General features: G+C 31.6%; 1 protein-coding gene across 1 annotated transcript in view; it reads right to left on the bottom strand.

The window, feature by feature from the left end:
- Positions 1–363: 363 nt before the first annotated feature.
- LOC106708712 overlaps positions 364–26,924 on the bottom strand; it is a 38,523-nt gene continuing 11,962 nt past the window's right edge. The window contains exon 2 of the mRNA XM_014500257.2: positions 364–1,401. Coding sequence (XP_014355743.2) covers positions 539–1,401 — 863 coding nt within the window. The 3' untranslated portion in view covers positions 364–538. The remainder of the gene's footprint in view (positions 1,402–26,924) is intronic.

The raw sequence follows: 26,924 nt of genomic DNA, 5'->3' as shown, positions 1-26,924 counted from the left end.
CTGATAAAGTAAAGGTTCAAAAGTTCAGGTAAAATTGAGGCTATTCTTTGCGCCATATGGTTTAAAAAATTTACGTAAGCGACTTAAGTATGCTTTTCCTTTAACAATTAATGAAATTCTTTATTTTCACACCCATTGCATTTTATGGATAGCCGCTTCGACTGTGGGTTTTCATCCCCGAAATATTATTTTTTTATTTGGTAGAGGTGCTTCAGCAATGAAAAGGTACAGTTAATGTCACAATATGGTAGCACATTTTTTGTTTTTGTGTGAAAGAAAAAGCGAGGTAGGTAAATCATACAGAGTATTCTTATAAAATTAATTTATTTATGTATTACATTATTACATACACCTATCATGTATCCTATCAGCATACAAAAAACCAGTCGACATAACACGCAATCGTAGACAACATTCCTACGAAAATTTTGAGAGTGAGCTTCTTTTGTCACAACGATTAGTGACCAAGTGTCACCTATTATTAATCTATCACTAGTTTCACTTAATAAGTCTTTATTTATATTAATCTAAACTAGATTTAACTTAACGCTAATAACGGTTCTTCAATTTCGTGCTTTTGGCTGATATATTTCGAATTCGTTTTCTTCCACTGATCCTTTTTACTGACCATCTTTTGTTTTGTAGCGTCTAGTTTCGCCTTACTCTTTGAAATTTTTACTGGAATCTTCACATTATCCAATCTTTCCAAAGTCTCGATTATGTTTCTTGGTTCAGACATAACATTCCTTGTTTCTTCACTGATTTCATCCATCGTACCATTTTTATTGGCGTATACTACGACATAATGTGAATACGCGGAATTTGATGGGGCATTAATATCGGCGAAATCTCTGAAGTTTGCAAATTGATCTTGGTGGTAATTCGGTTTTGGATTGGCAATGTATCCGATGCCGGAAGACGGTCTTCCGTGGCCATTGTTGTAATAAGAACTAAAGCTATCACCGAAATCATGATCTTCGTCATTCTGAGCAAAGAAAGTGCCGCCTCTTATAATTCCAAAGTTTCCTGATCCGAGTACACTGGGACTCGTATCGATAAGTGGAGCTGAAGACACAGCGGATTGTTTACCAAAAGTTTCGACGTTCCTGTTAAAACCTCCAAATATGGGATAGTTTAGAAGAGATCTGAAAGAATTGGGTCTTTGACTGTAAGCTGCTTCTTGGCTTCCGACGCCTACTCTATAATTGTTATGTTGTCGTGGCTCAAAAAGATTAGCAAAAGACGGGAAGAAATTTTGTGAATCGCCTACAACATCGATTGAATGATCTGTTTCGCTTGCAGCTTGGCTTTGGTCCTTTTCCGTTTTTCGGTAATCTTGCGGGGGGAGTACTGCTTTAGATACAATTTCTGATGATTCAGCTGCGAGGTCTTCTGCGTCATCTGAAAAAAATATATATGTTAATGTTTTATTTAGCTAATCTAGCTCATTTTTATATCTTACTTCTTACTAATATTATAAATGTGAATGTTTAGATGGATGGATGGATGGATTTGAAGGTATCATCAGAACGGCTCAACGGATCTTGCTGAAATTTGGCATAGATATAGAACATAGTCTGGAATAACACATAGACCACTGTCAAAATAACAATTGGCATGATATAAACATTAATTGACGCCAGTGAGCCAAAATAATCCCTGCCAGGCCAGCGCCACTATCCTATTGTACTGGCAAAATGTAAACTAGGCATAAGACGTGGACATTATGATATTGATATCATTGTATTTGGTTTTAAATGATAGGGTTACTCGTCAGAATTACTTCAGTAACATACATAATGTCGGATGAATTTGAAGTGCAACTCGAGTACGTCATTGATGAATAAAGCAGAGAAGTATATCTATGATATATCCTTGGTTAGTTTTATAGTACAGGAAATAGTTGGTTGTATGACATTTATTTTACAATTTTTCACTAAGAAAAAAATCACTCCGGTCGTAACCTTGTAAACAAAGTCGTTTTCTGCAGTTAATTCGTTGTTCGTGTTTTTAGATAACACCGAGTGTTGTATAGTTTTTGATGGATTGTGTAATTTTGTCGAGGCAGGCTCAAACACTGGAAATAATTTATCACGGCTTTGACCCGCTGGCGAATAGAAGCCGGTTTAACGAATTTGCCTACCAAGGAGGTTGAATGCATTTTTGTAATTTTATTCAAATTCTAGTTATCGTTTCTAATTTACAAGCTTAGATTGATAATACTGGTCTTTTATAATATTCAAATAAAAAATAAAAAAGAGTTATTGGTTTCTAAGTTAAAATTTGAAAGTAAAAAACGTTATTTCATTATTATAACGCAATACTAATAATTCAAATTATCTAAGCGATGACAACCACGAACAACTAGTCGATGAGTGTTTTGTTTACTAAACTTACCAACTGCAATTAAATTTAAAGCTGATCTAAGCTGATTTATGTAATGACGGACAAAAACACAATTATTTTCGAACATTCATCGTTCGCTAGGAACTAGAGACAATGTCATAATGTCTGATGTGTCAAAGCGAAAGAACGATTTATTATACATATTTGTATATAGTCAGTGATAAATCAAATATGTAAATTATATTACGGAAATTACTATTATAATGGATTGTGCCACCGATCGGAGATAGTGATCTAACACTCAAAATTTATTTTTAGTCCTTCCCCCTTATCTTAGTTTCTTAGCCCGTATCTGCCAATACACTTATGTTCAAAGGCTAATGTGTACAAGTCCACATTTTTCGAACACTTACATCCCTTTATTAATTAAAATAACAAAAGCCGTTCCGTAGAAATTCTTACGTTTTTATAAATTGTCTTTCAACATAATTTTATTAATATTAACTCTTGCGTACCGAAAAATATTTAAAGATATTAGATTAACCTCACTAACCTCAAACATTCTGTCATAATCGTTCCACAAATCTAAACATTTTTTCATTCAAAAGAAAAACAACGTAGACGCGTTTCGAAATGATGTCGTGTCATAGGTCAGGAGAAAACTAAGCTCGGTAGTTAATGAAACTATATTTCTTCGATGTGTTTCCGACATAAAACATGGCGACATAATTGCCCGACAAAATTTTTATTTTGTAACATAGGCTGGATGTTGTCACTCTTTAATGACGTAGTAAAGTACACAGATAACATTGCACTACTACTATTATTATTGCTGAATTAACTTGCTCATTACCCTACGTGGATAGCGAATTTATCACGAGTTATGTGCTTGTGTGTTATGAAATCGCGATCATCACATTATCTCCCTGCCCTGATACATATCTCTGTCCTTAAAGAGCTCTGTGGGCACATATTGTCTTCAACATTGTCACACACATCTGACACGCGGCACTGATGTCTATCGATATATTGTTTTTGATCCTGTTTTTTGATTGATCCTGATTTATACTAATCTTATAAAGAGGAAAAATTTGTTTGTTTGAATTGTATAAGCTCCGAAATTACTGAACCGATTTGAAAAATTCTTTTAATTATAATTCAGCGGACGAAGTCGTGGACAATTGATAGCATATGCTTAATGTGTGTTATTCGTGCTTAAGCCGCTAAAATACAATCTAAGATATACATAGATATATTGGAAACCATGTATTTTCTAATTATATTACTTTTTCCTATATTACTCAATGCTATTGTAGATATAGAAAGATGTCATAAAAATTATATCATTAATAAATTACGAAGTCTATTTCGTTAATTTGGTAAACAAGTGTAGGTGGTTCCGGTTTTGTGGTCGAAACAATTCAACGTTATGAGGGAAAGCTAATGTTTGACCAAGTTTGTTACAAAAATGACCTCGATTTTTAATGATCATTATACAAGTTGTAAAATATTATCACCTTAGATTATGTAATATTTTTGTTTTTGGTATTTGGCGGTCAGTCATGAGGCATATGACCGATTTACGATCGGTTTCGCGGGTTATGTTCGTGGGATGAAATTTAGTTTATAATACCTTCTTTGTAATCATTTTATTAAAATTACATTACGTTATACATAAATTCAACACATATACACACAGATTGGGCTTAATCGTATGCTTAAAGTATAATTATATGCTAATTTATTTATAAGCTTCCATAAAATATAAATAAAAGCGAAAAATATTAACGGCATAAATAAATCTTATGTATAATACAATGTAAAATGATTTTATAGATGTTATGTAAAATACAATTGTACTTAAATGTAATATTAAATCTGTTTACTGTAGGGTTATTGCTAATTTACAAAGATTACGTATTACTCACAAATATAATGTACTTATGCAAATAAATATAGACAATAATAATAAAAATAAGACATCCCCTTCCTGTCCCGTTATTTAATATAATATTTTATTGAACCTTATTAGCATTCCTGAATCATTTATACTAACTCGTCATCTTAGTATGAAAATAAAATGATTATTAGTTTAGTATTATTGCAATCACGTTTTCTTTGTAAATACTTCCCGCTGTTTGTATTTTTACTTAAATTGAATTGGAACAACGTTTGTTTTTTTTTTATATTTAAAATGCAATTTTTTTCATAAACTCGTACGTGATTTTTATCTGATGGTTAGTATTTATTTATTTCTTATAAAATATATGGAATGGAAATGTATATTTAAAAAAAATGGAAATGAATATTTCTTTTTATAAAATATACATTTCCATGTTTTAAAGAAACTCAGTCTTAAGGATTTAACGATTAATTGATTTAATACAAGCAACATTCTCTAATTTTATTTATCGTTATAATATTTATCTTTTGCACAATAAGTCAAACATGAAGAATTTCAAATTGACATTTTCTTAGTTTTTTCTGTCAATATTGCGAGATAAATATTTATACTCGCACTAACTTAACACCATCATCGTAAGTACGAGTAGTGTTGAGACATAAAATTCAATGTGATTAAATAATCGATTATTGTTCCAATGTTCCATCCTCACGGAGTTCTCGATTTCTCAACTGGTGGCATCCCGCCATCGCGGCAGCTGACGAAATCTGGAGCGTGACATCGATTCGTCTCCAATATTCGCCGACTGATGCATTCTCTACACAATCCTTTCTGTCACTAAAATCGACCATACATAAATCTTTTTTACTTACACATGCTCTGTCGTTTGTTGTTGTTCTTAATCTTTTGATTTGTGTGTGATTTTTCTTCTTAAATGTTTAAGTAAATTTAATACAATTGATTGTTTACTAATCATCTTTTCAATTGTACTTAGTCCCTAGCTTTATTACTTAAGATTCTTATATGTAAAGAAGAATTTAAACGAAACATTTAAAAAATCATTAACTATTGACTTTGGAAATTTCGTACTTTTAGGTGGGAATGATTGATGGTACTTTCTTATAACATTTATTTTGCTTTATAATTTTCGTACAAAACTTATTTTAATTTACATGGAAATTTACATTAGTTATATTAAACAACTAAACAAAAGTTTTACATACTTCGTTTTCGCACCAACTGTTACGCGTAAAGAACGATTATTCAATGTCTCAGCTATTCATAATGACACAAAGACACCCGGAACTAGTAAATTAAGATGTTAATGTTATTGTGCAACTAAAAGTAACAGCCTATCGTCGCTCTGTTTAGTACAGATCGTATTGCTTTAGTAGCCTTAGACAGTACGCGTAGCAAACTGTATTCATAAAGCAAACATGATTTTTTTTTAAATATTTGAGAAGTAGATTACAGACATACCATAAAAGATAGACATACAAATATCTATAATTAAGATCATCAACAAACAGTAAAGAAACGACTAAACCCGACCAATAAATATTTTGAACATAATATGTTCTAATAAAATACACCGTAAGTCTTTAAGTATAGTAAAACACAAAAAATGACATTAGTAGAAATGTACAGTAGACATGTAAACAGTACGTCTTACATCGTATCTCAATTACTAGTACTAATACTATACTAATATATATAAATGCGAATGTTTAGATGGACGTTTGTTTGAAGGTATCTCCGAAACGGCTCAACGGATGTTAATGAAATTTGCCATAGGTGCAGAACATAGTCTGGAAGAACACATAGGCTTATTACCCTTTTTTTTAATTCCGTGCGGACGGAGTCGCGGGTGACAGCTAGTAAATTAATAAAAAGTTTTTTTCTACGTTCTTGACTTGACACTAATTATATAACTTAAATTGATTAATTAAATAACTGATAGATACAGACTAAGAATTCAAAATGTGATCTTTGTAAAAATTATTATTATTAGGTTTTATTCTGAGATGATTAAGAAACATAATTATATTCGTAAATATCGAAACAGATTCGATTTTTATAAGGAAAAGAGAATTTAGATTATTTAATTAGATTAATAGTTACATAACCATAATATTTTAAATTAATATTAAGCGCGTGGATTTTATTAATAGTTTATTTGGTAGTAGGTTTAGTAGACTACGTAACATAATTATGGAAAGGGTGATCCGAAATAAAACTAGTAAAGATTTTTTAACATACACAAATGTTGCAACAGCCAGAGTATTTGCCGTTGTCGGAATATTTAACGATACCATAATATATTTTATTACAAAGCCGTGATTTTATTATGTTGTTAAGAAAGTTGCGATTTTAAAAATGAACATTTGACGCATTACGTACTTAGCTTGCATAATATCCTAAGTAACTTAAGTGTCATTATGTTCATAGCACTACCACCGCAGAGGTTAGCTTGAAAGAGTTTCGTTGTGGTTTAGATTATTTAATTTAAATCCACGTTGATGGAATAATTAAACAGATTTTCGATAGATGTAACTTCTAACGGATTTCTTTAAGACAATAGACTTAAACACGAGTCGTTCGTAGGTCCGAGTAAAATGGAAATTGATAGATCGATCTGGAGGACAAAAACCTAGTGTACCGACCCTACATTGAGAGATATGATGACGATTGAAAAAACTTGTAGACATAACATGCTCGTCATTTTGTCGTAATTAATATTAAAGCGGTTTCCTGCACGAAATCTAGCTGTATATTATTTATAATATTCGAAGTGCATTTATAATATTTCCAAGGTACCAACAAAGCGTTCTAACGACGCCCATCTATTATTATCATTACTATGCCATCATCGGCTTTAGAGAGGACTAGCTTCAAGGTTTTATCTGCGTAAGTACTAGAAATCGCTCCGCCATTGTTTACGAAATTCAACAAGTTTCCTAAAGAGTTTTAGATTATTGGTTCCGAACCAATACCTTGTTTATGAAGTAATTTTCTTTTGAAAAATCAAATTGTTAGCAATATAATTAAAATTTTGTTTTAAATAGGATTTATATAAATTTTATTACCTGAACATCTGAAGTCTTAATTTTGGTGTTAAGTTTTTTGGGATTCGTTTTTGATTATTTTACTTTACTCACTTATTTTAACGTTCTTTTCAAGACTTATTCTTTTGCTTGGTAAGAAGTAACGTAAGCTTTATTTCATGATTTCTGATACTCAGTGGAAGTGAGAGTTTCGAGGAAGTTTTTGCTTATTTGTTAATGATAATACTTGAACTATGAGGAAACGTCAGAATGTTCTTATGATGGTCAGGGGAACATTAGTTGTGTTATTACGGTTTTCCTCGTTCATACATTCACTTACAGCAATAAACTTCACGAATTGATGAATATTTAATAGCAAATATAAATAAATTGGATTTAGACATTTTTTATTGGTAGGCGCGATAATATATTTTATTATTTACATGTGAATGACTTTATTTCTGTTTTTTTAAGTGAATCATTGGAATGAAAAAATATTTTTGAGAATGTTTCGTCAGTGTAAAATCTCCGGGTTAAGATTATGTGACTTACAAAGTGAGCCATTAAAATCACTTCATTATTGTTAGCGGAGTCGTCTTTTATATTTCAACACCAGTACTCTCACTTCGTGAGTTAAGTGTTATCTTTACAAGCCTTTGTCTAACACCTACCTTAAACTATGAAATATTGGTTGACCGATATTTTTGCAACTGTACTGTTGTTAACCATAAAAAATATCAGTTTTAATTACACTTGCAGAAATGATTAGTATTACAATAGTAGTAGTGTATTATTGGCGGTACTGGGATAATCAAAGATTATATTATTTTAGTTTCGAAGTTACAAGAGTTACAAGAAAGGAATTTTTACATAAATTGTAATAAACATATATTTACAAATTTAATACTTATATTAATTAATCTCTTTTAAAAATATGCATAAAAATATAGCGTAAATACGTTTTGTACTTCCCTAGTCGTGGGAAACATTGTTATTGTCCTAAGGCGGAATAAACATTTTTCTTATATATAATAAACATAAAAAGTTATGTAATGCTTAGAGCGAAGTGACCTTTCCGGCATCATGTAGCGGAACTATCATAATTTCTCATGTCACGTGAAATAGTTATAATTATCAGTCAAGCATGTCTTGAACTTTGAGGGAACATATAATATAACGATGAGGAAACGATGTACTCGTAAATGAAAAGTTTATTTGTAGTTACTAGAAACTAGTTACCTTGGAATTCTATTGACAAAAAAATTGTATTACATATACATTTATATATCTATGTTTTTACGAAGAAAATGATGATATGTTTATATGATAATGATATGTAGATAGTGGAAATCCATAGTTATACTACAACGAACAAAGAGTTTATAAATAAGATTAGACGGTCTCGAGATATGCATTCATTATCCAATCAATATGAATAAAGCTTAAGATTATCCGAGGATTATTTATTAGCCTTCTGTACGCTTCTGTATATAAAGGGTGTAACTTGGTGATAGATTCAAAGCTGACGGATAGTCGAGGGCCTCTATATGTTATACGTATCCAATTAGTGTGGTATAAACAATATTTTAATCAATAATAATCGATTTGTTTTGATGTCATCAATCCCACAAAGCTTTTTATCCATTAAGTTACACTCTGTATATACGAGCATAGTAGCATGCATTTGCAGCTTAGGGCAGTTGAGCTATTTGTATTATTACTAATAAATTTCGCCCTAAATTCCTACAATGTCTATGAATAAACAATAAGGGCAAGTTTATAACCTATAACCGGTAACTAGCGTAATCAATGATTGCACCGAATACCTACATAATGTAGTTTCTATTTTATCCTTGAAAGTGACTGTTTAATAATTTATTTCCGTAAGAACTGAACCGACAACGCGATGTTGTACGTCAGGATTGGAAACGTTAGTCATGTTTAGGGCTGGCAACATTTGGACAAAATTGTGACTTTTTTGTCATTTTTTTCGTCGAATTTTACGAGAATTGTCCTTAACCGACTTTAAGGAAAAGAAATCCTTATAACTAGAATTCGACGAAAAAAGTAAACTGTAACCAAAAGGAGTCCCTATATTCTTCTTTTAATTTTAGATGCTAATTGAAAATAATTCTTTGGTGTAAAATATTTTATTTTATATTTATGAATAGGTACTTGATTTTTTATTTCTAGCAGTCATTACCTCAGTACATGTTATTATGGTTGTTAATTGGACTACTATTAAGTTAGTATTTTTATATTTAATATGCTCAAATGTCGTCTGTAAAAAAATGGTTGATGTGCCAACCCTGATTATGGATCCTTGCAACTCTTCTACCTTGAAATATGGCCGCTCCTATTTATACAAGGGAAATGAACTTTTTATAGAATAAACTGTGCATTTATGATTTACTTGGACGATAACTAATAAAAGGATAACGTAATGATTTACGGGTCTACACTTTACTTTTTTTTCTTAAACGGATTTATTTTAAGAATGTTTGTTACGAATCATAAAAGGTTATAAGTCGATAAAAATATGTTTTCAGTGTTTACTGGCAATTAATCCATAAATATATTCATAAGTTATACTTTAATGTTTTTTAATATTTGTACGCGTAATTTTTATGAATTATATCAATATTCAATTCTAACATCTAAAGATTTTTATGATAGTGGATTAAAATATACTAGTGTTTAAAACTTAAGTTTAATTCACGAATTTTCCTACGTAATAAGGTCTAAAATTGCTTGATATTTCAAGATATCTTTTCAAAAGCTTAACTCATCAATACCGGAAGAGGATGTTAATAAAGCTATGATTCTTCTCCCTATATTGTCTTTGCTCACGGAAACGTACGAAACTTCCCACGTTTTTCCTTTCATTCGTATCAAGATACCCAAGCCGAGTTACAGAAGAATGAATGGACTATAAATATACATATATCTACGAATGTTTATTGCACTAAAAATAAAGAAAATGTCAGGCAGTTAACTAAAAATTGTTAACATTATAATAATAATACTAAAATAAGCGTAATTAGTAGCATACTCAAAGTAACTTTTTTTTTGTATGGATCTATTTGCATGTTATATTTTTGCATCCGCATTCCAAATCTCAGGCCTAGCTATATTGTTTTTACCGAACTTGTTACACTTTGCCATATGTGAGGGACAAATACGATACTGAGACGCAAAAATGAAAACATTAATTAGAAGTTAACTTTTAGTTTACGTTTTAACTACGATTATAAAATGAAGCTCGTTTATTATCCGATGTTCTTGCGATGAAGGAAAACATCGTGATGCAACCTGCATATATCTGCGAAGAAATTCAAAAGATATGTGTGAAATCAATCAACCCGCACGGGGCCAACGTGGTTGACTATGGCCTAGTTGCCGATAGGCTCCGAGCCCCTCAGTGGGGATGTATAGTGAGCTGATAATAATGCTAGAATGACGCTGATCCCTTAACTGTTCCACTCTACCTTAGGTTGTAATAGTTTGAAGGCAACGCATCTGCAATTGCGGATGTCTATGAGCAGCGGACGTTCACCATTTCGGTGTATTCAGGTGACCGCTTACAATACGGCGACCTTATAATATAAAAAAATGTATTTTCATGACGAAAATAGTACCTAGTCCAGCCATAAGTTCTGTAACAAATGAAAATGCATTTTTTTTTAAACGAAGTAATGCAATATTATTAAACTTTATACCTACATATTTATTAAAGTCTCAGCAAAAAATAAAAAAATATTCTATTCGAAATGGCCACCTTTAGCTTTTATACAGGCCTTTAATCTGTTTGGCCACGATTCTATGGATTTACGCACCGTTTCCAGGGGAAATTTCGCCACTGCTTGCTCTAAAGATTTTTTAAGAGACTCAATGTCGCCGTGTCGTTTAGAGCAGGCCATGTCCTCTAAAACTGACCATAATTTGTAGTCTAAAGGGTTGAGGTCTGGGCTAGATGAGGGCCAGTCTTCAGCTCTTATGAAATCCGGAACGTTGGTTTCAAGCCAGGCTTGGGTAGTTCGTGCCTTGTGAGCAGGTGCAGAGTCCTGCTGGAAAGTCCACGGTATATTTTTGAAAAGTGTATTGCTGAGAGGTTTCACAACTGCCAAAGTGTATCAAGACTGTATCTTGATACACTTTGGCTGAAGTTTTCACTCCTTTTTCACAAAAATGTAGTTTTGTGACTCCTTGATAAGACACGCCCCACCAAACCATCACTGACGCAGGATGATGACCACTTTGTACCTTTCCGACAACTTGAGCAGCTTCTTTAGAACTGTGAGCATATACTTTGTCATTTTGCTTATTGTAGTGTTCTTCAATCGTGAACATTTTTTCATCGGTAAAGAGTATATTTCTGTACCTTTCACCTGCGTATCGCGACAGAAGACGTTTTGATCGATCCACTCTCTTTGATTGTAAAGATTGATTTAGGGCATGTCCAGTGTATCGGCGATAAGCACCGAGCTTCAGGTCTTGTTTTATAATACGCGACAGAGTCCTAGCGGGAATCTTCATTTCTCGCGATAAGATTTTTTGCTTCCTAATGGGGTTTCGACGAATTCTGGCTTTAACAGCATTAACAGCCTTGGTAGTTCTAAATACACGCGGCCGCCCCGATCTTTTCTGGTCTTCGACAGACGAAGTGTTGCTGTATCTGTTGATAGTACGATATACGAACATACGGCTGATACCAAGCTTTTGAAGTGTTTGGAATATGATCGACGGCTCCATACCCTCTTTGTGCAAGGCGATCACTGCAATCCTATTTTCTTTAACACCCCATTCCATATTATAATTTGATAATGAACACGAAAAAATATGTGAAATGGCGCAAAATCGAAATAAGTTTTTAAAATAACATACGTGTTCCAATTTTAAAATAATTAAAAAGTTGAAAAAAAGAAAAGTTTTTATGTAACAGTATTTATGGCCAGACTAGTTATTTACAAAGCAATATTGGACTATTACAGTGCATGCACTGTACGCACTGCCCAACCTAAGCGTTGGTTTCCACTTCCAATATAAAAGTGTCCTATTAATAAACTCCCAATCCCGTCATTGGTAATTAAAATATGTTCAATTTCAGTTATGGCGTAATATTTGTTAAACAGTTATGTAACATCACACAATGAGCTGGTCGCTGTGAACTTCGGCATAGTGATAAAGTAAAACTACTCGTTAACGTGTGAGAAATGTGATTTTAATCAAAGATAATAAAGTCATAATGTTTCATCACTGGATAAGTTTACAGGTGACCGGTAGACCATTATTTCTGCTGAAAGTTTACCTCTAATAAGTGGTTAATTAAAAAGAAACCCTATATGCTGTAACCCTGTGACACTAGATTAGAGTGGCACTTCAAACGTTATAATCAGGTTCACCAATTTAGGCTACAGGTGTTCGTCATTATTAATGCTGTTCTTCAAGATAGACATCAGTCGCTTACTTGTCATAAATCAATTAAATAAAAGATCTAATCGCTGTCGATCCAGTCTTTAATAAACCTGTCCTTGTAATGATGCTTTTTATACAGAGTACATTCATTTCCTCGATCAGCAAGATCGTGACTGAAAGAGTATAAGTAGTTCACTTTACTGTATTTTAAAATGAGGCATTCAACAACAGTAGGTAAATAAAGTGTTTGCATTTCCATGATTCAGGTCACTAGATTTGTTAGCACAAACTGTTAGTTTTAATTTGTGACTTTATTAAATGGTAACATTATTTATTACTTCATAATTTTCGCCTCGATAAATTTAACCATGAAGACTCTTTTTAATATGGTGCATCGAAAAGGTTGCTAGACGACAGCCTTGGTGTTGATTTCTTAAGAATCACTGCGTTAACAATGGTTCAAACTGAATCCAGTTTTGATGAAGAAACGACAGTTGACTGTTGCATGGTTTGTTGGACTTCTGCAATATTTTTCATTGTCATGAGAAATGATTTTATTTGCGATATTATTGAAAAATATAACTGTTGTTATAAATATGAATAGTTAGCTATTTGAAATGCAATTTTCACTTTAAAACATTCAATTTTATAAGAGAAGGAACATAGATTACTTTTATAAACTTTAAATAGTAGAAAGTATGAAAACTACACAAGCATTATAATTAAATACGTTAAGAACCAAACAAAACAAAAGTATGTTTATAACAATTTTTCATTAAAATTAATAATTTATTGCAGTATGTACGTTTCTTGAGAAAATAACAATTACTCTAAGTCATTATAGATATAGATAGAGATTACTACGGACGTAAAGTTGTTTTAAATAGGACGAACAAAAGAATGCTTGAGAAAAAGTATTAAGGTTGAACATTTTATTCAAAGCAACGAAGTTGTTAAACATTGAAAGATGAATTATCTTGTTGCATTATATCATTGTTTAGCAGGCGATCTATCTGATAGTAATACGTAAATTTTATGAATGATAATCCGAATAGTAGTAATCTTAAGAGTAAAAGAACTACTGGCCTAATTACGTAATTTTTTTAATTTGAACGGGTTTTAAAACTAAATTTGTAGCAAAGTTGAGGAAGAATTAAATTTCAATAATTATTCACCTTCACCTGTTTCAGTTCCAATGATTTATCGAAGGAAAGAAATGAACAGAAATTTGTACGCCATTAAAACGCGTTACATATTAAAAACCAAAGATCATCTTTGTAAAAAAAATAGTTAAACTAACTTAACTATAACATATTTCTACTAAAAAATGTTACGTCGACTTAAGCAATGAAGAAACTTTAATTTCAGCTATTTTTATGTTTGTCACATTTGTAAAGTTGGGACGTATAAACGCAAGTTATTGTCCGTTAACTAAACATCGGATACAAATATCGCATTAATTCATAGTTACCTCGAAAATTTCATACTTCTATGAACACAAAGTTAAACAGAAGGTTAATTTAACACGAGCACACTTCAAGACCGATTTCTACATTCAGCCAAGGCTGACTCAGCTACTTACTAGTTATAATACAATACAAAGATTGTTTAGTATTCGAACAAATTTTGATGCTAAAAAATGTTATTAGGGGAAAATAGTTTTATTTTAAGCTCTCGTTAGCTAACCTGAATCTCTGCCTTTAACTGTTTTTCTAGTGCCTGGCATATTTACTCGTACATATTTGAATCCACAACCTTGTATAAACGATACCCACACAATTAGGCGGTTGTTGGTTGAATACAGTAATATCAAAATAGATAACTACTTAAAGATAAAGCTTTTATTGAAAACAAAAAGCTCTGTACATATAATGTAAAGGTAATAATTATATTACATATAATGTAATATATGAAGTTTGTCCAATCCTTTAAAAATAGATTTTGATCCTTGAACAAGGGGTTCCCATTTTTGTGTTTTTTTTAATCATAAACCAACTATTTAAATATTGTATCGTAAATATTTATTTTATTTTATCCACGAAATATTAATATTATTTTAGGATTATGTTTATGCAAATATTGTTTCGTTTAAGAATCAAACAATTCACGTATGACCTTAATTAAAAACGTGTTATAAAAGTTATTGAACTTTAACAATACGTGTAAAAACAAAAAAATATATATAAATAAACTGTTATAAAATAAAATACTTTAAAGATATCGAAGTTTTGTTCATAAACAAAACGAATGATGTCCCGTAGGCCTGATGTACTCCTCTAATCTCATTTTTCTACCACGCCCGAAAAAGCTAGCACTTAAAATATGACAATAAGTCCATAGAAATCCACGAGATGAATTCAATAAGCACCCGTACTTACAGGAGATATGCAAAAACCCTTAGCCCCATTCATAGGGGCACTTTTCTAACGCGCGTTCAAATTGAACAAATCCGTTTTCAAATATCTATTCGCTTTTAAATCGCGAAGTTTTTTAAATGCTTTATACGGAGATTTTGGTCTCAGAAACCAACGATAAGATATTTTTATTTAAACAGGAAAATATTTTATCGATGTCATAGTATGAAGCTGACATAAGAACAATAATTAGAGCTGTTATTAATAAATGCAAACGCTACATTCTATTCTAGTTTTATGGCCTCGCATCAAAAGTGCTCCTTTTATTATGTGATTAACTTTAATAATAGCTAGAACAAGTGAATATGGTGAAACAATATTACCCTAGAATATATAAAATACATGGATATTAAGAGGTCTATTTAGATTTCAGAAGAAGGTCGTACAAAGAAGAATTTAAATGATAAACATTGAACAGTCGATAGAACATTTTACAATGCTACCGCTCGCAGTAGTCTGATCTTTTGTTTGTCGACTCAAAACACCTAACAAGGCGAACGCGCTTATTTATCTGCTTTGTACTTCACGAACATCCTTGAATAATTGAATGTAAAAGTTAGGGAACATCGGTAGCACTAGAAGTGAGAAAATAGTCAATCGTAAATAGACTATAATTCATTCACAAAACAGACAGATTATTTATAAAAAGACATACATAAAAGTTGCATGTTTCTGATATTTTCTCTACTTTAAGTATGAATATTAATGACTCCGTTCGTGCGGGATAAAAAAAAACTATTAGTAGTTTATGTATTTTTCTAGACTATGATCTATATTTCAGCGAGATCCGTTTAACCGCTCTGAAGAGACGCAACAAACATCTATCCAAACATGCAAACTTTCTCATTTATAATATAAGTAAGATAGATAAACATAATAGTTGTTCCTACGTTATTTTCCGCTCTTATCCTTCGGGGTCTCTCCAAGTAAAAAAAAAACAAATAGTGTAGACAATATACTTGTACTCGCAATTACGGGATTATAAAACTTTCGATTTCTCAATTATATTATTATGAAATAGCGCGTAGAAAAACTCGATAAGAATTTTTCAACGATTTTACGCTATTATCCTTGAACCAATTCACAATAAACTTTCAAACTGGACATTTTACCGACTCTTAAAAGAGAAAAACGAAATCGTTGATTACATGATAAATGATATATATACATTTATAGTCAAGCTACTATTACTCTGAACTGTGTTAACAACATCACAATAAGCAAAGTTATCGTGAGTTGACTATAGTACCGCAATTTAGTTTTTATGATACGCGATAGTTCTTTCTGTACTAAGTCTATATACAATTGTTAGAAAACGGAACTGAGGGTTTAATTAAATGCTTTATCACTTTTATGTATTAGCTCCTGAACTATAGTACTCGTACTTCACAAGTTTTACAGTATGATGCAAAATAAATATCCGTAACTATTGCTGACCTTTCTATGTCACGGGTATGAGTGATTATTGCTGTCTTTATTTTTTGTTTTCAGTCTTTTTTAATCATACTTTTTCTCGCGTTTCAATAAGCTTGATAGCCAAACGGTAAGAATCTTTCTGAAAAACCTCATTCTAAGACAAAAACGTACCGATGAAAAAATATATTGTATAATTATCAGAAACGTGACTTATTGACATTTATATTTGACATTAATTTTTTTTTATTATTATACAGAATATTTTTACATATAAAAAATATATTTTTTTATTTGTTTTTAAACTAAGTAGACCGATGTAGAAAAAAATACTGTATCTGGCCCAGGCCTATCCGCAGCTGTATCTCTAATTATGATCATACATTTGGTTATTTAACGTTTAAAGAACACCTATTTTTTAAATAAATGACAAATTTTACTTATTACTTAAGCTACTCAGTTCGTGTTTACTTGAGAAGGTCAAATTACGTTTGGTCACTAACTTCAGTCATTTACTGGAGGTAATCTATATACGTGGACAAGACATGTGTGAAATTTACAAGGGCAGTTTGCACCATGTATTACAGAATGCTATTACAAGAACAAAATCTTGCGTTTAAACGCTTTACGGCTAATTTATGTCTCGATGACTAAGATTTCATTTTGTGTTTACTGGAATAAAAACACTTTGTCTTTAAAAGTCACAAAGTTGACAGATTTGGTAAAATATTTAACGTTAGCATAATTAATATAAGAATAAATAAAATGCTTGTTTGTACTTATGCTACGGGAGTTCTTCATTGCAGTGTTAAAGTCAAACAAAAAACGAACGAACGAAAGAAATAAAAAAACTGTTATTATTCATATACTTCAGAAGTTATTCTTATCCTTACTACATTAGATGCTTTCAAGCCTGTGCCTTAAAAAGGGGGCACTTTTTTACTGCTATCGTATCACCCTTAGCGGGTTATTTTCTTTACTCTAATAGTGTCCAGAGCCACAGTATAAAAGTCTAAGATGTCTTAATGAAGACGAATAAATGAAGACTTGTCTATTCCATTTCTAAGTTCACATATTTACGCAATTGATTGAAAACCTACTTTTTATACCGATCTGTCTTCTGGTAATCTGTTACATTAATCAGTTACTAACGCAACGTCATAAACAAAACATAAATTATAATTGAGGCAAACGAATCCTTGAGCCATCCGACGGTTGTCATAGTAATTATTTCGCGTAGGACGACACAATGCTTCGTTATCTGCTTGGGAATTTCGGACAAAGCGCTTTACCTTGCGATTATAATTTAAAGTTGAATCTGCTTACCTCAAAGTGGCTACGGCTTACAAGAAACTTAGTTATAGTGAAGCATACTACTTACGAAAGAATATGTACAAAACATTTTTTTTTATTAAAGGCTATCGTGATGGGTTACTGGTTTTACTTAACTGATAATTTATTTATATACTAGACTTATTGTGAGTTTCTGAGTACAAAATCACCGTTTTAAACATATTGCTATCTTTGTTTTGTCGAAGATAATAATCGGGATGACTATATGTTTTAACTATACAGATATTTTGAACTCAGAAACCAACGGTTAAACATTGTAAACTAACAAACGTTACTTATCCGATGATGGCGGCTGTCATTACAGATACGGCCAAACTCTATAATTGATTTAGCACCTATTTTGATTATCCAAGGTGTTTTAGTGGACATTTTTAACTGATTTGCCAATTTAACCGATTTAAGGATAGATCGAAAACCTGAGTATCATATAAAGGGCAAACGAAACATTACTCTACCCTTTCTTACAAAGTAATTAAAGTCATCTTCAGATGGGTCTTAAGGATTGAATATTAGGTTTAGCATGATACACATTGGATTGATTTTTTTTTTTATAAGAAAAGGGGGCAAACGAGCAGCGGGAACACCAAGGTGTTCATCGACGCCCATGGACATCTGCAATACCAGATATGATATGATGATGATATTAAGAAATAAACTTTGTATGTATTATAATCTGATACAAGTTAAAAAGCAAAAGTGCTTGCGAATGCTTATATGCATCATTGTCCTTGACTGAAAGTGAACAATGGATTGCGTGTCAAAAGATGCTGCATGTGTTTAGCACTCTGTGAACAGTTTTTGTAATGTTTCAGTACGTCAAACGATATTATAAAAGAAAACAATTTTATATTTAAACTTATTATTGATTTTAATATGGATGTACTATCTTTTTTTCCATTCTTTATTTTCCCTTTTTCCTTTTTCATTTAATATGCTGGTCTTAAACATTAAGGCAATTAGGCATAAAGGCTTTAGAAATATGTCATATATTCTGGTATTAGATAGAAGACAATGGTTATTATGATGACAATCCAAAATTTTATACAAAAGATAATTTCTATAGATTTAATCTAAACACATCGTTATTATTCATAATGATCGATCAGTCAATTTAAAATTTAATATTTTCGATTATAATCTCATTCTTCAATTGTTTTGCAATAAATTAATACTCTTGTTTAAATAAAAATGATAACGGAATTTAACAAATGCTAGAGACAGGTATGTTTGAGATTGTTGCATATGTTTTTAAAACGATTCATATTAATTTTTTGTAACAAATATTTTTAACTAATACATAGAATTCGAAAGAATACTGTTCAGTTCTAGAAGATAGCACCTTTACAATCAATTTTGGAGAAGTAATAGTACTTGGTTATCCCATCTTTAAGTAACGGCATTTGATATAACTGCAACTCATCATATTATGTTGACAAAGAGCATAGTAATCGTGTCATAAAACCGTCATCAGACAACGGTGTATAATAGCGTAATGCCTACTAACAGTATTTCGATATTTTGTTTGGATAATCGGATCAGTGTCCGGTAAACGATAAATTTATGTCTTTGTTTTATCAAAATTCATCAAGGTTAGGAGTAAACAAAAGCGTTAAAGTATGTCATTAAATAATTTTAAAAACAAGTAAAAAATGAGCCATTGTTTAGTTGATTTCATATTTGCCAATAAATGGGTCAAAGAAGTTTTCAAAGTTATGCCGTTTTACAAAGAAGGATCGGTTTCATAAAGTCCCTTTAATTCTTTATTCTTTGAAACAGTTCAAATAAATCATAGTCAAAACTGCATCTATTTAATGTACAACGATTTAAAAGTATTAATTTTGATACTTTTTAATATAGTACACAAAAAAATTAACAACCGTTTCATGTTAATTACTGTTTGATTAGTACAAGCGTTTCGAAGTGTTGCGGTTTAGCGGTCTGATGAACAGTTAGTCAGTCGATACTGATCATATTTTATGCAACATCTCACCGACCCAACAATGAGTCAGATTTGATTTGCTTATGCTAGCGATCATTGACATTGCCAAGTTTATTGCACTCGCTGTTCAAGCATACTCGTACATTTATACATGTCCTACTTTTTACGTGTTGTATGACGGATAATTAATAACTCGCAGTTTTTTAACACCAGGAATTCCGTATACTCGTAGTAAACGGACTCGGACAGTTGAAATGTTTGCTATGCTAGTTTAACACCAGAGCAGCATAGTGAGCCAGAGCAATAGATATTGCAGTACTGGTTGCGAACTGCAAAACAGTACTATTCTATCTATGTTAGTACAGTTAGCTACATAAATATGTACAGATTTACAAAGCTTCAGAAATTTGTATACGCTTAAGGTTCATTAATATGTTGGAGCGTATCCGTCTGCACGCTTCAGACTAAATATACATATATTTATGCATCTGACCACTGCACTGCCTCATTATTCCCTCGTGCGAAACTGGTATTATTAGGAAATTTTACATATCTTTAAATCAATATGTCATAATACTTGGTATCTTTAATGGGATCCACGTACATGAGTTTCGTTTTCTCTCGCCTGTGCGAACGTGGTGTCACGAATAGAAAATGAATTATAAGGTATTTTACCACAATTGGTCGACAGGTCGTGCGCTTCACATGATCTGAGTGAGTGAAGTAATAAAGATGTTCAATCAGTAATTGTAAATGCAGTTTGAAGGAAATGTACATGTACTTCTAATTAAGTTGTTTATAAATTGAACTATTATGAGTTAGAGTGTAGCGGTCAATTTTCGTTACTATTAATTATATAAATTCAATGTGTACAATATGCCTTTTATTTTAGAAAGTAACTTACAGGATTAGGGTTGTCAAATCACTTTTGATTAATATTTATTAAATGACGTAGACGCACTTAATTGCTTACTTCTTATATGATATCAATATTTTCTTAATGCTTTTAGTGGAATTTATACTTTATATAATTAATTTTGTATGTATTGTATTTGTCGTTTAATTTATCATTTATTATTCGGGTATAAATATAAAAACAATAAATAATCAATCAATACTTAAATTTTTATTTTTTGTTTCCCTAATGAGTTCTAACTCCAAAACTGGGTCATGGTGGCGTGGTACCCAGGGGAATGGATACTTTTATTATCAAAGACAAAGACCCATTTTGGTTCGCTGTTTCACCTTAGTCACTAAGTATGTTTTTGCGAAGACTTTTCAAGTGGCCTTTTTGGTAGCCCTAATGTCGCATGCTTTACCTGTCGTGTGATCTCCATAGTAATATCAGCGGAAGTGCAGTCCACACGTAGGTAACGGCCACAATACGTAACCGGCATGTTACGTAGTGATGCGTGAACCTTTTTGAATATTTTCCCCTTTTAGACGATGTGACGTTATGCCTCAAAGGTGAAATAAGTAAAGATATTATTTAATACTTAAAACATTCGAAATTAATTTTTAATTTTAGTAAGTTAACCTTTACACCACTCACGTCATATTCATCGTAGTATTTCGTTAATCGTTGCAATCGCTAAAAAAACGCCTAGTTAACTAAATTTAACAGTTTTTGTTTCGGTGAGGCAATAAAGAAAACGCTTGTTTGACGGTCACATTTTGCTTGTAATTGACGGCGTTAAATTAAAAGTCGAGCGGAATAAACTGAACGTTGCATTACACGGAATAATTGATCATTCAACAGATTTCCTGACTTTGACATGTTTTGTAAATTAGACGCAACGAATTAACCGTACACGATACTTTCGACATTGCACGTATGTTTAAAATTAATGATTTAAGGATTTTGTTTTTCATATGCGATGTTTTTGATCACGAATCAGAGTCAGACAAATCCCCTTCCCTTCCCATGGAAGAAGACTAAAATTAGGCCTATGAAACGCACACTCGTGATCTTGGTATTTATTGCACCGGGCGAGCCGGCCTATTCAACAGATGTTATTGTTGCTGACGGCTACCTCTGTTAAGTCTGTCCAGATCATTATTTCTTAAGCCGGCATTTCGAAAGTTTCCCTTCATTCTTTTCTGACTATATTCAATAGACTAGTCTGTCATTAAACAATACTACTTACACTCCTGTGTACCTCTGATATGTGACTAGAGAAAGTGTAAAGTCGACCAAGACGTTTTTCATATGAGTACGTGATCGAAACTTGTTTTCGCAATTACCTGTAACAAAGAAAATAATACATGAGTCATTGTTATTGAGTCATTTAGAATTGACACTAAGTATGTTGTGTTTATCGTAAAGTATGCGATTACATACTAAATTATTGACTCGAAATTGCATTATACATACTGACATCGATTACTGAACCGATTATGTTAAATTTGTAATAATTTTACTATCGTTACTCGTTAGAAATATCATTGTCTGATATTGACAATAAAAAGCAAATAACAAGTAAATTTTCTTTAAGATGTGTTAATAATAATTATTAATTATAATTTTTTTTATTTATCTTGCTTAATTAACGGTTAGTTATTTTTCTTATTAAAGGATACGAAAAGAAAAGGCAGCTTAATTCATTTCATGATTTTGTATGTTTCGAAATCTTTTTTTTATGTATTTTTAATATGTTTTTTGGCTTTAAAATTTCGAATTTTCGAAGTTGATATTCCAATGAGTTATTCATTTAATAATAATTAAATAATGCTAGTCAAAATTATTGCCTTATTATTCACATTACCTAAGATATATTTTTAAACCTTTCTTTCGATGAACAAAGATAATAATGCACATGTCATAAGTGCAAAAACACCTGACTTATGTTGCAAATGACTTATTGCAAATATAATTGGGAGTTATGTAACTTCCCTCACGATTCCTTCGAAATGGACCTACTCTATCATCTACTACATCACTACTACCTCTACACAGGATTTTGAAACAAATTCATTCCCAGTACAGTAAATATCACAAACACTTGGCAAAAGATACTGTTTGTACTGAAGCTTAGTAATTTATTTTTCAACTAGCTAAAACTAAAATATGGTTATAAATATAACCTGTCACCCGAGGATAGTGTAGCTTCCGAACAGTGAAAGAATTTTTAAATTAGTTCAGTAGTTTCAGAGCCTATTTAATGTAAACAATCCAATCTTTCCTCTTCATAATATTAGTATAGATATTTACGAGTATGTAGTCAAATATTAATTACCAGTAATAAAATATGTACATAGTTATAAAGCTCTTCGGATAAAGCCTGGGCGAAAGTATAAGTTGTACAAACTAAATCATCAAAAAGTTTCAATAAGTATTTAAAGGCACTACTAGTTACGTAAAATTTTCTAATTAAATGGGTAATTAATATAGAAACATTAGTATTACGTAACACGTGCAATTAATACATATCTTTCCGTGTTGCACTGCACATGCATCTCGTGCGATGTCTCGTGAGTACTGGCCATTTATAATAAACGGAATGAAAACGGGATGTAGGCGTACGATCAAGTCTTCTTAAGGTTTTTTTTTTAAGTTCAAATACCTGGTTTTATAATAAAATGCGGGGATGCATAAAAGCCACAATATAGGTATTGATGACGACTTAATAGCATTAGACATAAAATAAATTTGTTAAAGAAAATTCGTTTTATTCAGACAGTAGCATACAACAAGATTCACAAATTATTCACTTTTTTTTCAAAAATGTATAGTATTACTACTAACTACTTCATTAATAACAGCTATCCTTACGTTTAGAAAGTTCGGTGTAGGCAAAGACTAGTTACCTATATAGAGTTCCCCGCCAGAATGCATGAGAGAAAAATTATTATAGTCATTCGTTTGTTTTCTCAAGTAATAGGAAGAATGTTAGGTTTGTTGTTTATTTAGATATGCAATTAAATAGCGTGATGTAAATGAATGAAGGTGATAGTTGCGTGCCTTGAAGAGACGTAGCCGAACACTTCACTGTAAGAAATTTGTAGTCGCAAAAATCTACATGTTTTTTTTTTAATGAGAGTATGTGACTTTTGGTTCGCTTTCGTAATGTTGTCAGATATCATCGCCTAGAAGTGGATAGAATATAGAAGAGATCTGTGACGTAATGAACTTCGTGCGTGATGTAAGAAGGTGGTTTTGAAATTAAATTTCCTTTAATTTTCAATAAAGGATTTTACATTTTGTACTTGGAAAATTAATTTAAGAATCACTTATTTCAACAGCGTAATGGTCAAGGTTACGCATATTAAATTACTTGTTTTAGTTTGAAATTTGTTTGGTTAAAAAAAACACTTTAGCTACTTTAATTCAGTTAATCAATAAACATATCAAACGTTTTATAGGAAAGCAATCAATTAAATGATCTGGTTGAAGAAAAAAAAAACGGCAGTTACAGCACTGGCTATGTAATACTACAAGAATGGAATGAAAGATCTGACTCGGTAAGGTGTTGTATCGAATAAGTTGATCCGATAAACAATTACATAATACGCGACATCGCGTACGTGGACTTATAAATATATTCCTAGTTTCACTTTCGACTGACTTACGGATTTACCGTTGAATACCTTGTTAGGGTTGCTATCTCTTAATAAACTGGACTAAGCATTAAGAAGTGTTACGTAAGAATATCTCTGACTATAGCAGTAAAGATGCGTACAATTGTTAATTACGGATTGCGATTTATATGAATCATGATTGGGTCATAAAACCCATAAATCTATTTTCAAAAAAGTTAAGTGGTTATTTATTTTTAAACATATGGATTGTTGTGTTGTTTGAATATGTCGAAATTGAATTTTCTTTAACCTATAAAAACTTACAACATCTAAAATTCATCTCATTGTTTCCCATATCTAAGGGTAGAGACCATCATGTAGACACCAGAAGAACTGCTTAGCTAATTTCTCTTTCTTCAAAAAAAAAACATTATTTATTATATTGCAATAACAACCCTGTGTACACACAGTGAATACGAAGTTTAGTTATCGATAGTGATCCGAATTCAGAACCGGTAAACGCGACTTTATAATTCCTCAATGTTTACCTCGAAAACAACGAGTGGATGTAACGAGTGGATTACAAAATGCACGCGTTTTCTGAAAACTAATGTACTTTTAGAGGTCAAGATGTTTAATTACACTCGAATGTTAGATTACCTAATCAGCAGTTTTATTTAAAAGTTGAAATAAAAAGTTACAAAAAATAAACTCGTTAGCCTGACCTTGGGGCATAGACTTACTTTATTTGTAGACAGTTTTTGCAAGATTGAGACTATTGACTCTATTTAAATTTAGAACCAGTAGTTAAAAATACAAACTCCCACATATGGGGAGAATTGGGTAATACTTATGACCAGTATTGGAGATGCAGGCCGATGATACATCTCCAATACTGGTATCATGATTATAGTTTAGTTCATTCTGATTATATTTAAGAATATACCAAATCGGATAAACCTTAAAACAATGTCATATTTGCGTGTCGAATAGCTGAATAGAATGTTATAATAAATTATAGAAACTTTTCACTAAAATGAAATGAGGATGACAAAAAGTGTTGTTTAATATATGTAAATTAAATACGCCTTGAATATCTAATCTAATTATGTAAATGAATGTGAGTAATTTCGTGGGATTCTTCATGTTTCAAAATATATACTTCTTAATCAATAACCAACGTAACTTTTTGATGCAATTGCAATTTTTAATCACAATATATGTGCGTATTTAATGTACATCATCATTTTATTAACTCAATTGTTTGTAGTAACGCCTCTAAGGTTTTTTATTGCTTCATTGCGTGCATAATAATCAAAGAAATTGCCTATATTATTAATATTGCATAATGAACTCAACTTTGAAATCTCTTGGCACCCCAAATTATTGGAAAATAACAAGGAAAAGTTTTCTAATATCAATTCGTAACAGATTGGCTTTTGACTCTTAGATATTCAATTATTCCTAGTATGAAATTCAATTATTTTTTGCGCACGTAAACCCATAGAGGTTGGATTATCGTCTACGCCTATTCAACCTTGACCGACATGTTGGTCATAAATGCCAAACTGTCAAATGTTTGTTCCAATAGTTCGTCCCAAATCGATCAGCACATTCATCAAACCATCGCCATCGGGTGATTGACACGTACAAATGCTAACGGATCAAGGCCCTTGTCTATTGTATTCAGCGTAATTGGCAATAACGCCATTTTTTTCTTCCAAATTATTCCAGTCATTGTTCATGTCACAATATTGATGCATGTCGTCGAGAAAAAATATTTATTTATTTAACTGCCAAGTTTGTACATTGTATAATAATTATAAAGAATAAACAATAAAGTAAGGTTGGCGACAGGCAGGCGGCCAGCCGTAAAAATTAAGCCAAAACATAGGTTTATAAAATCTGGTGCGTCGACCCCACGTAATTATGAAAGAGACAGAGAGATGATATCGTCAAGAAAGATTAAACTGCTTAACAAACCATACATCAGTATTGGGCTGCGCAAAATATTTTTTAGTATTGTCGTCTTCTAAATTGAGCGAGTATCGGGACAACAATTTACGAAAAGTGTTCAAAATCGTAAATACTTTTAGTCATTTGCCCTATCTTTGATTTTTTAATTTGCGAATTTAAATACGTAATTCAACCATTTCCTTTCTTTTTAATCGTCAGTAACGAAAATAACAAATTTCTAGTTTAGTCATTTCCACTTTGATATGCATAGTTCACTGAATTCTCTTTCAAAACTGTTAAATCATTTCAAAATAAATTAATTCGGCTTATATGCAACCATATGTTTCCTAAACTACAAAAATAATTGAGGTTATGTCAGAGTTCAAACTGTTGCTTTCGAGAAATCTTTTAAAAATTCGACACACATATTACGAGATGAGCATCGATCCATATTTAATTGACACTGACATAAGTTGATTATCATTGTATGATAAAAATATTGCCTTGTGTTCCGGCATCTGTCGATTACGATTTCGACTTCTGTTTCATAACAATCTAGATTGAGGTTCAATAAACACGGTGATTGATTATAACAGAAAATAAAAAGCTAACATCTTTTGACA

Source organism: Papilio machaon, chromosome 11, assembly GCF_912999745.1.
Source record: "Papilio machaon chromosome 11, ilPapMach1.1, whole genome shotgun sequence".
In the NCBI taxonomy this organism is placed as follows: Eukaryota; Metazoa; Arthropoda; class Insecta; order Lepidoptera; family Papilionidae; genus Papilio; species Papilio machaon.
Note: the sequence above shows the minus strand (reverse complement) of the source record. Positions and strands in the feature narration are given on the sequence as shown.